We start from the raw sequence: 14,276 nt of genomic DNA, 5'->3' as shown, positions 1-14,276 counted from the left end.
AGAAACGCTGTGACCAGACCAAAGACAACAAGGTGAACACTAGCAGGAGCGACTTCGCTGCTTGAGTGTTGCTTGTTCACGAAATGGACTGCTCAAATCTAACCAATGTACGCACAGAGTCCAAGGATTACCAGGTAACAATAATGTGAACCTGTCGAAATGCCTTTTTTTCCTTCCCATTGTGTATAGTTGTAACGTTATTACCATAGCACTTTAAATTGCCTAGTGTGTGAGCTTGTGTAACCTATAAACAAAGACCACTACAACAACTGAGAGCTGAGATGTATGTAGTTTAGTCCGTTAAACAGTATGGAACAACCAAAACATTCAGGGCAGGCACCTTTGCGAACGGCCGTGATACATTGCTGCAATATTGCTGCATTCATTGTTGATCTAAATTTAAATGTGGTCGAGAAATAACTTTATCACAAAGAGCATGTTACTAAGATGTAAATTTATAATAGCAGACAACTTATTTATTCATGTCAAATATAATGTTGCTGCTATTTTATGTAAGAACTGCATTGTCGTAGATGTGTTTTCGCCGACGTTATGAAACAAAAAATGGTGAATGTGGTTGCTGCCGGAGCACGGTGCAGCGGGTACCCTCACTAGTTTCTATTTGACGAGAATACATGGAGCTGGTCAAACTATTTCTGCTAAATTAATTCAGATACATTCTAAATGAAGGATATTTAATTAGCACTACAATTATATGAAACGATAGAATGCCAAACCAAATAAATATGTGTAGCAGCCTAGAGGTAGGTAAATAAATGGTGGTTTCTTCCCCGTCTTCTCTCTGGCAGTGGCGAGAATGATGAACTATTAGGCTAGCTGTGTGCACTGCGGAGGCTTGACTACTTCAGCCGACCAGACCGTTGGAAAAACATGTGTGTGTCTTCCTTGAGGATGTTCATAAAACTCCACAGACCCCTCTTGTGCAGTGTAACCCAGAATTATGTGACCACTTGGTTAAGGCGACACCATTTTGCCTAGGACCAGTGGCGACCAGTCATTCAGGGCAGGTGAAGATCCCCACATTTTTTGCAAAAAAAGGCTTGCCTATTTTGCGTGTTATTTTGTCATTAATATGTGTCACATATCAGTTTGTAAACAATGTATGTGTGTGTGTGTATATATATATATATATATATATAATATCACTGACTTAATGAAGCTGCATACAAACATGGTCTCTTTTTAAAATGGTATTTTCTTGAGTTCGTCAGCTCCAAAATGCAGGTGTTTCAGCCCAGCTCAGTGCTTTCTGTAGTGATGGGGCAAGCCAGCAGAAAATAAGGAGTGTTGCGCCGTGATTGGCTCAGTGTTCTGTCACTCATGCCAAGTCTAAGGGCAGAGATAGAAAATTATAGCCCCTTTAGTGCTGCAATAGAGTTACACGAGAAGTGCCCATCCAAGAAGGCTTAAAGTCATTGGCCACAGATACAATTATGTCAAATCACATTATATGTACAGTAGCTTTGATTGGACTGATCATGTCAACTTCATACTTTCAAAATCTTAGCTGGCAGTCATCATCATGAATCAAGTTGACAATCTACTGACAAATCCTTTTTAATCCTTGTCATATGAAGAGAAATTATAGATAACATATCGGTGCTCATCGGCTATTGGACATAAACATTACACAACAAGTTGGAAATCACAAATTCAACAATGAGTGGTTTGGAAGGAATCAGTGGCTGTGTGGTCCCACATCTGGGAGGGTCTCATTTTTTTTCCCAAATTTAAAATGATACATTCAACATTGGCCATGCTGTCAATAAAGCATGATTTGTGCTCCTCTCAAAACAACTGTTACCTCGGAACTGCGAAGTCTTGAACTCATTGAAGTCAAGTTAATTAACTGGGAAGTCGGGAATAAACAAGCTCTGACTGAGAAAACGTCTTGAGCGGTCATCCAACTGACTTCAGTGACTTCAAGGCAACTAACTGGAAGGTTGGGTATAAACTGGTTGAGAGAATTCCAGGAGTGTGCAAAGCTGTCATCAACGCAAATGGTGGCCACTTTGAAGAATCTCATATAATATATTTTGATTTGTTTAACACTTTTTTTTGGTTACTGCATGATTCCATATGTGTTATTTCATAGTTTTGATGTCTTCACTAATATTTTACAATGTAGAAAATAGTCAAAAATTAAGAAAAACCCTTGAATGAGTAGGTGTGTCTAATTTTGACTGGTACTGTATTTACATTAGTCTATAGCCTCAGTATACCACGTAGTCGTAGGCCAATTAGAGTGTAGCCTACTCTAAACTATTGTTGTTTGTTCCTGAACTGGCCCAAATGGCAGAGCTATCATTCAGCACCAGAATTTGGTTAAACTTCTTTAAATAACATCATCCTGGGACTGCCCTTTCAGCATCTTTTGCTTAAAATGACCTTTTTTAGTCCTTTCTCTTCGAATAACCAAGTTCTGTCTAATAGTCCTACTCATCACTTATCATTACAAATAGGAGATGATCACTTCTCACCATGGTGCTCTTTAGTAACGTTAGATCAAAACTGAATTAATGTCTCTCAAGATCACATAATGATTCATTTTCATTTTGCATAACGGAACCTAATATAATAGCATAGCCTGTAACGTTACTGTTACACCAACGCCTAATTTCAATGAGATTTTAAGATGGTTAGCTGAAGCCGAATAGTCAAAATGTAGAATGTGGCAGAACTCAACAGCGCTCACCGCTAGAGAGGATATATACAGAAAGGCTAATGGTATAACAGCATCTGCTTTCATTCACTCACCAAACAGTAATTCACAAATATCTAAATTACCATGAAACTGAGATCACATGACTGGCCCAGAGCAACACATGACTGGCCCAGAGCAACACACGACTGGCCCAGAGCAACACACGACTGGCCCAGAGCAACACACGACTGGCCCAGAGCAACACACGACTGGCCCAGAGCAACACACGACTGGCCCAGAGCAACACACGACTGGCCCAGAGCAACACACGACTGGCCCAGAGCAACACACGACTGGCCCAGAGCAACACACGACTGGCCCAGAGCAACACACGACTGGCCCAGAGCAACACACGACTGGCCCAGAGCAACACACGACTGGCCCAGAGCAACACACGACTGGCCCAGAGCAACACACGACTGGCCCAGAGCAACACACGACTGGCCCAGAGCAACACATGGAGATGTAGTCTGGTTGGTAAAACATGAAGAATTATCATTCACCATTGACAGTGATGATGACCTATTTTTAAAATACGTATGCCTAACTTGGTGTTTGAGGGAATTCAAAATATAACTTTTTATTGAACCTTTATTTAATTAGGGTTTAGACAATGGCCTGTGTGGCCATAGGTAGATGTTGTAATTGGAGCACTCATTTTTCTATGCATATTCTAGAATGATGGGCTATTAAATTGGCTACGTCTGTCAGTACAAACTTTTAGGAAATGATGTCATTCATGTTTTTTTGTTTATTTTGCACTACCTCACCTAAAACATAGACCTACACCACTGGCTAGATCAGCTGTTTCAGCGACTTTGTACTAATGTACAACATTCAATGTTCTCCAACCAGTGGTATCACAACAGAAGGTGCATTTCTTTGCTATCTGTATCTCTGATACGCCTAACATTCTAAAAGGCTATCAAATATATTTCAGTTGATGTTTAGGTGACTGTATGCTGTAAGATGAAGAAGCTGTGGTCTTCAATTGTTTCATACAGAACAGCCACAAAGACACAGACCAGCAACGCTGCACAGAGGATGAGCCCTTGCTTAGAGACAACCCCAGGCGTTTTGTCATCTTCCCAATCCAGTACCCTGACATCTGGAGGATGTACAAACAGGCCCAGGCTTCCTTCTGGACAGTGGAAGAGGTGGGGGCTAATTACCTTGAATTCCAAATGCTGCCTATTCCCTGTAAAGAGCAAGACAGTCGTCAGAATACATGAAACAATACTCCCTCATTTTGAATGTGTGAAAACTGAAGGCTGTCGCTTGCGAGATTGATGTGTGGTTTGTAAAGCCTAATGTCAGGAGAGCGAGGCAATATGCTACATACAACACACAGTCTCGCTCACTTAAAAAAACAAAGCACGGTTTAATGTAGGTGGTTGATGTGTGGTTAGGTGGTGGTTGAAGTGTGGAACTGTTTGTAACCAACCGTCTGTGCTGCAGGTGGATCTATCTAAGGACCTGGCACACTGGGACAACTTGAAGCCTGATGAGAAACACTTCATCTCTCACATCTTAGCTTTCTTCGCTGCCAGCGACGGCATTGTCAACGAGAACCTTGTGAGTCCCTCTCTTAGGAACCCTGGTCTGTAGGGCGTTAGGAACCCTGGTCTGTAGGGCGTTAGGAACCCTGGTCTGTAGGGCGTTAGGAACCCTGGTCTGTAGGGCGTTAGGAACCCTGGTCTGTAGGGCGTTAGGAACCCTGGTCTGTAGGGCGTTAGGAACCCTGGTCTGTAGGGCAATAGGAACCCTGGTCTGTAGGGCGTTAGGAACCATGGCGTTAAATGGAGATTCTCCACTGAGCTGGCTTTTTGGTCCAGGACTCGACATCCAGGAAACTGTGTCTGGGAAACTGCCCCATAAGTTTTGTTCTAGATCATGGATGTAGCTATACAGTAGTACTGTATTATACTGTGTTCTCACCCCAGCCTATTTGTTGTTGATGTAGCTATACAGTAGTACTGTATTATACTGTATTATTCTGTATTATACTGTGTTCTCACCCCAGCCTATTTGTTGTTGATGTAGTTATACAGTAGTACTGTATTATACTGTATTATACTGTATTCTCACCCCAGCCTATTCATCCTTCATCCTTTTTTACCTTTATTTAACTCGGCAAGTCAGTTAAGAACAAATTCTTATTTTCAATGACGGCCTAGGAACAGTGGGTTAACTGCCTGTTCAGGGGCAGAACGACAGATTTTTTACCTTGATCTTGCAACCTTTTGGTTACTAGTCCAACGCTCTAACCACTATGCTACGCTGCTGACCCAATGTTATCCATCCCTCAGGTCCAGAGGTTTAGTCAGGAGGTACAGCTTCCAGAGGCCCGATCCTTCTATGGGTTCCAGATCCTCATAGAGAACATCCATTCTGAGATGTACGGCATGCTCATCAACACTTACATCAGGGACTCTGAGGAGAGGTACGTGACTATAGTCTAATGAGATGTATGGCATGCTCATCAACACTTACATCAGGGACTCTGAGGAGAGGTACGTGACTATAGTCTAATGAGATGTATGGCATGCTCATCAACACTTACATCAGGGACTCTGAGGAGAGGTACGTGACTATAGTCTAATGAGATGTATGGCATGCTCATCAACACTTACATCAGGGACTCTGAGGAGAGGTACATGACTATAGTCTAATGAGATGTATGGCATGCTCATCAACACTTACATCGGGGACTCTGAGGCCCGCATCATGAAGCATCTCAGAGTAGGTGTAGTGATCTAGGATCAGGTCTTCCCTGTCCATGTAACCTTATTCATTATGATCCAAAAGGCAACACTGATCCTAGATCAGCACTCCTCCTGTGTTATGCATTATGAACACAGGCCCTGATATCCTCACCAGGTGGTATATGGAGCTCATTTTGTCAGTTGAGGAGATCATTGTGGTGAAACGGTGATACTAGACTTGGAGGAGGGGTTGGTTGGTGCATGTTTTGATCTACAGGCACAAATGTTCTGAACCTGTTCTCCGTTTCTCTTGTCTGCACAGGGAACATTTGTTCAATGCCATTCAGACTATGCCGTGTGTGAGAAGGAAAGCAGACTGGGCGATCCAGTGGATCTCTGACACCAAATCCACTTTCGGTGAGTTCTTGAAAAAGGAACAGTCTCACAGCTGTAACATCCTCATTGCTATAGTAACAGTGTTCACCCTGGACAATGCATGGTTAGGACATGATCCTCATTGCTATAGTAACAGTGTCCACCCAATGCATGGCTAGGACATGATCCTCATTGCTATAGTAACAGTGTCCACCCAATGCATGGCTAGGACATGATCCTCATTGCTATAGTAACAGTGTCCACCCAATGCATGGCTAGGACATGGAAATGTTTCATATGTGTCGTTGGATAGTTATTTTGTGCGTTCATTCTTCGTTTAATAATTCAGCCTTCGCTGCTAGTTATACACATTTTTTTAATGCTGCCATTTTTTAATTAAACCACCAACCCATGTTTCAATTCCTCCACAGGGGAGAGGATAGTAGCGTTCGCTGCAGTGGAGGGCATCTTCTTCTCAGGGTCGTTTGCTGCTATTTATTGGTTGAAGAAGAGAGGCCTGATGCCTGGGCTCACCTACTCCAACGAGCTCATCAGCAGAGATGAGGTTAGATGCTCTGTGTCCTTTCAACTCTGAACCTCCAAACCAGTTCCACTGGCTCTTTTTAGTTGTTCCCCTCTAATCAGGAAGTAATTTACACCTCCCAGGTGAGTGTAATTAACTAGCAGGTAGTAAACATAAACACAAAGTGTTTGGGCCCTCTTGGACTGGGATTGAACAGTCCAGTTTTAGTCTCTTTTCAAAGGACATCTAAGCTACATCTTGATGCAGCACAAACATTTTCCAGCCTCAACGTTTTGCTGTTATTTGATTAGAAAAGTAGCAACAGCTAAAATGTATTGACCTCCCTGCCGATATAAGTGTCACTATAGAGTATTGATCTTTTAATGTATGTTTGTATCTTCAGGGCCTGCACTGTAACTTTGCCTGTCTGTTGTACAGCTACATAGTGAAGAAACCGTCAGAGGACAGGGTGAAGGACATTATCACCAAAGCTGTCAGCATTGAGCAGGTGAGTCCGTGAAATGAATACTGTCTAACATCAGAAGTAGATGCATGACTCTCGCCTAGTGCTGTTGACCGCATTACCTCCACACCAGAGTCATGATGGCTGTCAAATTCCACGTGACTGTTTAGGTGAGCTTCTCCAAGCTCTGATGCTGTGGATGGTCATTAGTAGCCTACCAAACTGACTAACAGCCTGGTACTCAGCACTCTATTGTCCCACAAGTCACGTTGACATCAATGCTAATCTAATCAAACACTCCATGAGAGCTCATCAGCTCATGTTGCGCAACATTTCAATAGGCTATGGAATTGCGTGAGAACAGAGTAATGGCCTCTATTAAAAAGAGGAGGATCCCATCAGACTTCTATAGACTAGGGCTACTATATTTATTTCTCAACTTTCCTAATATTAAGCACTTGGCTTGTCTTTGCAACAGGAGTATAGCTTACCTGATGGGAAAAGTGTCCTCCATTCGCTATTTACAAGCATTTCATTACCCTCACAATAACATCTGCTAAATATGTGTATGTGACCAGTAAATTTGATTTTGAAGTGCGTTGATGACATATTTTCCGCTGCCCATTTCGATACAGGTGCTTATGATAATGGTACATTCTAAATCAAAACAAATTTCACATATTTAAGACGAGATTAAATCAGCAATAGTCTGATGGGTGACAATATTAGCCTATCACTTGTGAATGATATATGATCACGTGTGTATGATGCCCAGCATAAGAAACAATACATGTTTTTATTCTAATCATAGTTGTACACCTCATGTAGCCTAGCCCATAGACCTATATGTTTTTGCAAGGTTTGTATCACAACTACAGTGGCCAAATAACTTAAAATTAAGCACATTAATCCACTTTATAATTGGCGTAGAGCCTAACTGGCATATACAGTGGGGAGAACAAGTATTTGATACACTGCCGATTTTGCAGGTTTTCCTACTTACAAAGCATGTAGAGGTCTGTACTTTTTTATCATAGGTACACTTCAACTGTGAGAGACGGAATCTAAAACAAAAATTCAGAAAATCATATTGTAGGGTTTTTAAGTAATTAATTTGCATTTTATTGCATGACATAAGTATTTGATACTTATGTCTACGAAGGAGAGGTTGAACAGGCTGGTAATAGGGGTTGCGACAATGGCGGCGGACAGTTTCAGAAATGGAGGGTCCAGATTGTCACGCCCAGCTGATTTGTATGGGTCCAGGTTTTGCAGCTCTTTCAGAACATCTGAAAACCTCGGCTGTTGGCCGAGGTTGGAGTAGCCAGGAGGAAGGCATGGCCAGCCGTTGAGAAATGCTTGTTGAAGTTTTCGATTATCACGGATTTATCGGTGGTGACCGTGTTACCTAGCCTCAGTGCAGTGGGCAGCTGGGAGGAGGTGCTCTTATTCTCCATGGACTTTACAGTGTCCCAGAACTTTTTGTAATTAGAGCTACAGGATGCAAATTTCTGCTTGAAAAAGCTGTCCTCTGCTTTCCTGACTGACTGCGTGTATTGGTTCCTGACTTCCCTGAACAGTTGCATATCGCGGGGGCTATTCAATGCTTTTTCAGTCCGCCACGGGATGTTTTTGTGCTGGTGGAGGGCAGTCAGGTCTGGAGTGAAACAAGGGCTATATCTGTTCTTAGTTCTGCATTTTTTGAACGGAGCATGCTTATCTAAAATGGTGAGGAAGTTACTTTTAAAGAATGACCAGGCATCCTCAACTGACGGGATGAGGTCAATATCCTTCCAGGATACCCGGGCCAGGTCGATTAGAAAGGCCTGCTCGCAGAAGTGTTTTAGGGAGCGTTTGACAGTGATGAGTGGTGGTCGTTTGACTGCGGACCCGTAGCGGATACATTCAATGAGGCAGTGATCACTGAGATCCTGATTTGAATACAGCAGATGTGTATTTGGGGGGCAAGTTGGTCAGGATAATGTCTATTAGGATGCCCAAGTTTACGGATTTAGGGTTGTACCTGGTGGGTTCCTTGATAATTTGTGTGAGATTGTCTTCACTTGTAGCCTGTGAGAAAGACCTGACCATGTGATGGAGTGTGCAGCAGTCTGGAAGAAGGGCACACTGGCAGAAAAGGGCATGGATTTGTTTAGGGTGCGTTACGGCCACACAAAGGGGATGCAGCCGTGAAATTCTATGCATTGTCAAGTGCTTGTCAAATTGTGAACGAGTGACTGATGTAGTGTGTACAGCAAAAAAACAAAGTAGAGCTCATGCCTTTCAAGTGACTTTATTCAAATCATCATGCACCGTACAATGTATAAAACATAAAGCCCAATGTTTGTGGAACAACTAAAGTTAAATTAATAACTCTAAATTAAGATATAGGAGTACCTATTTCTTTGTGAACCCTCAACACAGAAAAGCTGCATGTGCACCCTCCCTCAAATCGTTTGGAGAAAATGTCCTTCCTATTTTATTCAGCTTGGTTCAAATGTTTTCTACATACTATAAAATAATGACACGGAATTCTAAGCTAATCTTGTCTGCTAAATGAACTAGTCTAGCCCACAGCCAGATCAGGCTATAACGTATGGACAATTCTGATTTATACTATTCTGTTCTTCTGAAGTAGACTACATTTTCTTCATGTTTCTTTAGACCGGTCTAAAATAAATAATGGATTTATTGTGAAGGTGTAGGCCATATTACATGGATTTATTTATTTTTAAACAGTAGATGTTCCCAAAGGTCTGCATCAGTGGCTTGTAGGCTGTGTGGAAGCCAGGAGATGCTGAATGTGTTTATGTTAATTAACAGTCAATTACCGTGAGACCTGCAGATATTTGCTTGACAATCACCGGTTGACAAAATTTGGTGACAGCCACACATACTCTCGCCATTATAAAAACATACGTCATTGTAAATCCATTAAAAACAGTGAGGTTTGGTTCATAGTAATTGTATCTGTATGATAAAAGGTCTATCTAACAATGATCAAGAACATGTCCATAATGGCACATTTTAACGGGAATCTGGAACGTGTCCAGAAGGACACATTTTAACGGGAATCTGGAACGTGTCCATAACCACACATGTTCACATTTCAGGAGTTTCTGACAGAGGCCTTACCTGTGGATCTGATTGGGATTAATGGTGTGCTGATGAAGCAGTACATTGAGTTTGTGGCAGACCGTTTACTCCAAGACCTGGGATTGGCCAAGGTGAGTCTTTCCTTATTATTTTGACTCTACAACATAGTATTTTGATATTTTTAGTGTGTAGGTAGCGTATACATAGCGCCAGCCTGTTGGTCCAACTCATGGATTGATAGGATGTCATGCTTGGCTTGACAATGACAAAATAAAGTTGTCAAGAGCAAAAGGAATGCTTTCTATCCCAGGTCTATCTGACAGAAAACCCCTTCGACTTCATGGAGTCCATCTCACTGGAAGGGAAAACAAACTTCTTTGAGAAGCGTGTGGCTGAGTACCAGAGGTATGGAGTGATGTCAAACACCATGAACTGTGACTTCACCCTTGATGCAGACTTCTAGTTAAAACACATGGTTCCACGTGAAGAAAAAGAGGAGGCTTCAGGAGTTCCATAATAACCTCAGATGCGATTGGAGGGGAATCCTGATTGGAAGAATTATAACCACATAGGTGCTGAGTGGCATAACATCAATCCAAGTACAGGCACTCGTGTGGGTTTGAAAATGGAAAAAAAAGCCACACATTATTACACTTGACCTGTATATTGAATTTACATTTGTTGTATTTTATCTTGATTTAACAAGGACTTCACACTGACAATGGCAGCAATACTAGTGAACCAATGCAATGGTTTTAATAAGTGTAACCGATGTGAAATGGCTAGCTAGTTAGCGGTGGTGTGCGCTAATAGCATTTCAATCGGTGACATCACTCGCTCTGAGACCTTGAAGTAGTTGTTCCCCTTGCTCTGCAAAGGGTTGTGGCTTTTGTGGAGCGATGGGTAACGATGCTTCGAGGGTGGCTGTTGATGTGTGCAGAGGGTCCCTGGTTCGAGCCCAGGTAGGGGCGAGGAGAGGGACAGAAGCTAAACTGTTACATAAGGAGTTATTGATCAATGCCTTTTGTTTGTTTTATAAAATTAATACTGCTCATAGTCTCTCTCTCTCTGATAATCATTTGTTCTAGATGCATAGCTAGAACTATTAGGAAGAATGTGTGTGTGAGAGTGTGTGTTTGCAAAACTTGCACGTGGTGGAACACCACAATATTTTCCTTTGTATCCCACCTGCTTCTACATATTTCCAGCTCCATCATTGATCAATGCTTTCTTTTTGTGGACAGCCACTGTCAAATTAAGGCCCTCCCCCTGGCGCTAGCTAGTTGGTAGTGCTGGCAGTGGCTATGCTACATGCTAGCTGACGTTTTGAAAAGATGGCAACGGACTGGCAAGCTTTAACTGATTTAAGCCAAGTTAATATCCAGTTGTCTCAGAGAGCTGTTATCCTCCGGGCCAGGATATGTCTGATTGTAGTTGGGGTGGAATATGGTCTTGACGCCTGTGCGTTACCCGTCATGAGTGATTTTTCTCCACGGCGGCGGACTCTTCGGTGGGAAAAAGCAAGGAGCTCCGGTTACTCGACAGGGGCAATGCCCTCCAGGATCAAGTGAATACAATTGTGAAGCACGAGGAACAAAAGAAGACAAAAATATATATCAGGAAAAGGTACACACATTTAGCTATCTGTAAATAGGAATTGTCGTAGCATTGGCAACATTTTTTTTTGCTGTGTAGCTTTGTTGTTGGCTGGCTAACGTGTTAACTTGCTAATATTAGCCGCTAGCTAGCTTAGTTTGCTATTGTTAAGTACTGGCTTTGTTTTGATAGCTTAGTTTCCAGCTAGTTAGCTAGCCATTTTCATTAGCATTAATGTTTTCATTCTTGTTTTCAATTTTCTTTTTTGATATTTTCACTGGTATTTTTAACAAACACGCCTCTAAAGAAAATTAGAATTAAAAACAGGTTCAGCCGCTGGTTCGACCGTGATCTTGCAGAGTTTCTCCACCTCAAGAATTGCATTTGGCAAAAGGCTTGGCACACGCATACTCAGGCTGACTGGTATATTCGTTCAAGCAAATGAGAAATAAGTGCACTCAGGCTATCCGGAAGGCCAAAGTTAGTTACTTTAATGAGCAGTTCTCTCTCTGGGTCTAACCCTAAGAAGTTTTGGAGAATAAACCCTCCTCCTCACAGCTGCCCATGTCCCTTAATGTTGATGATGTGGTTGTTACTGACAAGGAGCACATGGCTGAGCTCTTTAATCACCACTTCATTAAGTCAGGATTCCTATTTAACTCAGCCATGCCTCCTTACCCGTCCAACATTTCCTCATCTCCCCAGCCCTTCTAATGTGACTATCCCCATGCCCTGCTACACAGTTTCTCCCTGCAAGTACTTGGGAGTATGGCTGTACAGTACACTGTCCTTCTCTCAGCACATATCAAAGCTGCAGGCCAAAGTTAAATCTAGACTTGGTTTTCTCTATTGTAATCGCTCCTCTTTCACCCCAGCTGCCAAACTAAACCTGATTCAGATGACCATCCTGCCCATGCTAGATTACGGAGAAGTCATTTATAGATATGCAGGTAAGGATGCTCTCGAGCGGCTAGATGTTCTTTACCATTCAGCCATCAGATTTGCCACCAATGCTCCTTATAGGACACATCACTGCATTCTATACTCCTCTGTAAACTGGTCATCTCTGTAAACCCATTGCAAGACCCACTGGTTGATGCTTATTTATAAAACCCTCTTAGGCCTCACTCCCCCCTATCTGAGATATCTACTGCAGAGATACTCTACTGATACCTACTACAGCCCTCATCCTCCACAAACAACACCTGTTCTGCCAGTTACATTCTGTTAAAGGTCCCCAAAGCACACACATCCCTGGGTCGCTCCTCTTTTCAGTTCACTGCAGCTAGCTACTGGAACGAGCTGCAACCAACACTCAAACTGGACAGTTTTATCTCGTCTCTTCATTCAATGACTCAATCATGGATACGCTTACTGACAGTTGTGGCTGCTTCGTGTGATGTATTGTTGTCTCTACCTTCTTGCCCTTTGTGCTGTTGTCTGTGCCCAATGTTTGTACCATGTTTTGTGTTGCTACCATGTTGTCTTGGGTCTCCCTTTAAGTAGTGTTGTGTCTCTTGTTGTGATGTGTGTTTTTGTCCTATATTGTATTTATTTATTTTAATCCCAGGTCCCCGTCTCCACAAGGCCTTTTGGTAGGCCGTCATTGTAAAAAATAATTTGTTCTTAACTGACTTGCATAGTTAAATAAAGTTTTAAAATATGTATATAATAAATGTTGTCTTAGGTCTCTCTTTATGTAGTGTTTTGTCCTATATTTATTTTTAATCCCGTGCCTCCGTCCCTGCAGGAGGCCTTTTGGTAGGCCGTCATTGTAAATTTGTTCTTAACTGACTTGCCTAGTTAAATATGTAATACCCTTGTTTGAACTAGATATTGAGTTTATTTATTATAATTAATTGGTATGAAATTTAAAAGGTGATGGAATTGCTCTTAAATTGTAATGTTAATGCATTTATTTTTGAATAAATATTTATTTAAGTGAATAGTTTGGTCAACTTAAAGTAAACCAGCTTGTTAAGCTGTGGCCATTGGGGAGTGGACCTGGTTAACAGGAGGTCTGGGGCAGTGTTGCCAATTTAGTGAGTATTCAGACCCCAACAACTTTTTTTTTTTTAAGCGACTAGCGACTTTTTCTGGGGTTATTGGTGACTTGGAGACTCTGACGTGAAAGCACGTATCGTTCTTACTCTTCTCAATGAGCAGCGGGTGCTGCCGTGGGCCCCATCCCCGTCCCAAAGCACTCACAGGCACTGCAGACCCTCCCAGCTGCAGTCAGAGCAGGACTGCAAATGAATCGCGCATGCGGGAAGCCGCCGCTGGCTGATCCCGCCCTGGTTTACCATTTTTTTTATTAACCTGAATTAGAGCCAGCGGGCCATGTAAAGGCACGAAAACCAAACAAACACGTAACAAAACACAGGGTAGAAACCCAAAACAAAAGAGCTAGGAGGACTACCTCAAATTTCACGCACACAATTATTTACACATTGGGTGAGACCCATAATAATCTGCGCAATCCACAAGGGCACGAAAGCCCAAAACACACAGCACAGGTACAGGTATTCACACGCACCAACGGACATAGGAACAATAATCGACCCTACCATGGTGAACAAAGGGCACATGTATACAAACACAATCAGTGGGAATAGGGGCCAGGTGTGAGCAATGACAGTTCCAGAGAGATCCGTGACACATGAGCTCATGTTGCGCAACATTTTAACAGGCTATGCAATTACGTGAGAACAGAGTGATGGCCTCTACTAAAAATAGCTCTGCCAGGTTGGATGGGGAGTGTCTCTGCACAGCTATTTTCAGGTCTCAGGTCTC

General features: G+C 42.4%; 1 protein-coding gene across 1 annotated transcript; it reads left to right on the top strand.

Annotated features, from left to right (window-relative positions):
• On the top strand, positions 1-12,838 carry LOC139392281 (ribonucleotide reductase M2 b). Its single transcript, XM_071140150.1, has 9 exons — positions 1-134; positions 3,730-3,882; positions 4,184-4,300; positions 5,035-5,168; positions 5,753-5,847; positions 6,237-6,370; positions 6,732-6,836; positions 9,905-10,018; positions 10,198-12,838. Exons 1-9 carry the CDS (start codon positions 84-86, stop codon positions 10,348-10,350), a joined length of 1,056 nt encoding a protein of 351 aa, XP_070996251.1. The 5' UTR covers positions 1-83; the 3' UTR covers positions 10,351-12,838.
• Positions 12,839-14,276: the final 1,438 nt, after the last annotated feature.

Source organism: Oncorhynchus clarkii, chromosome 32, assembly GCF_045791955.1.
Source record: "Oncorhynchus clarkii lewisi isolate Uvic-CL-2024 chromosome 32, UVic_Ocla_1.0, whole genome shotgun sequence".
Lineage (NCBI taxonomy): Eukaryota > Metazoa > Chordata > Actinopteri > Salmoniformes > Salmonidae > Oncorhynchus > Oncorhynchus clarkii.
This window is presented reverse-complemented; position numbering and strand designations above follow the sequence as displayed.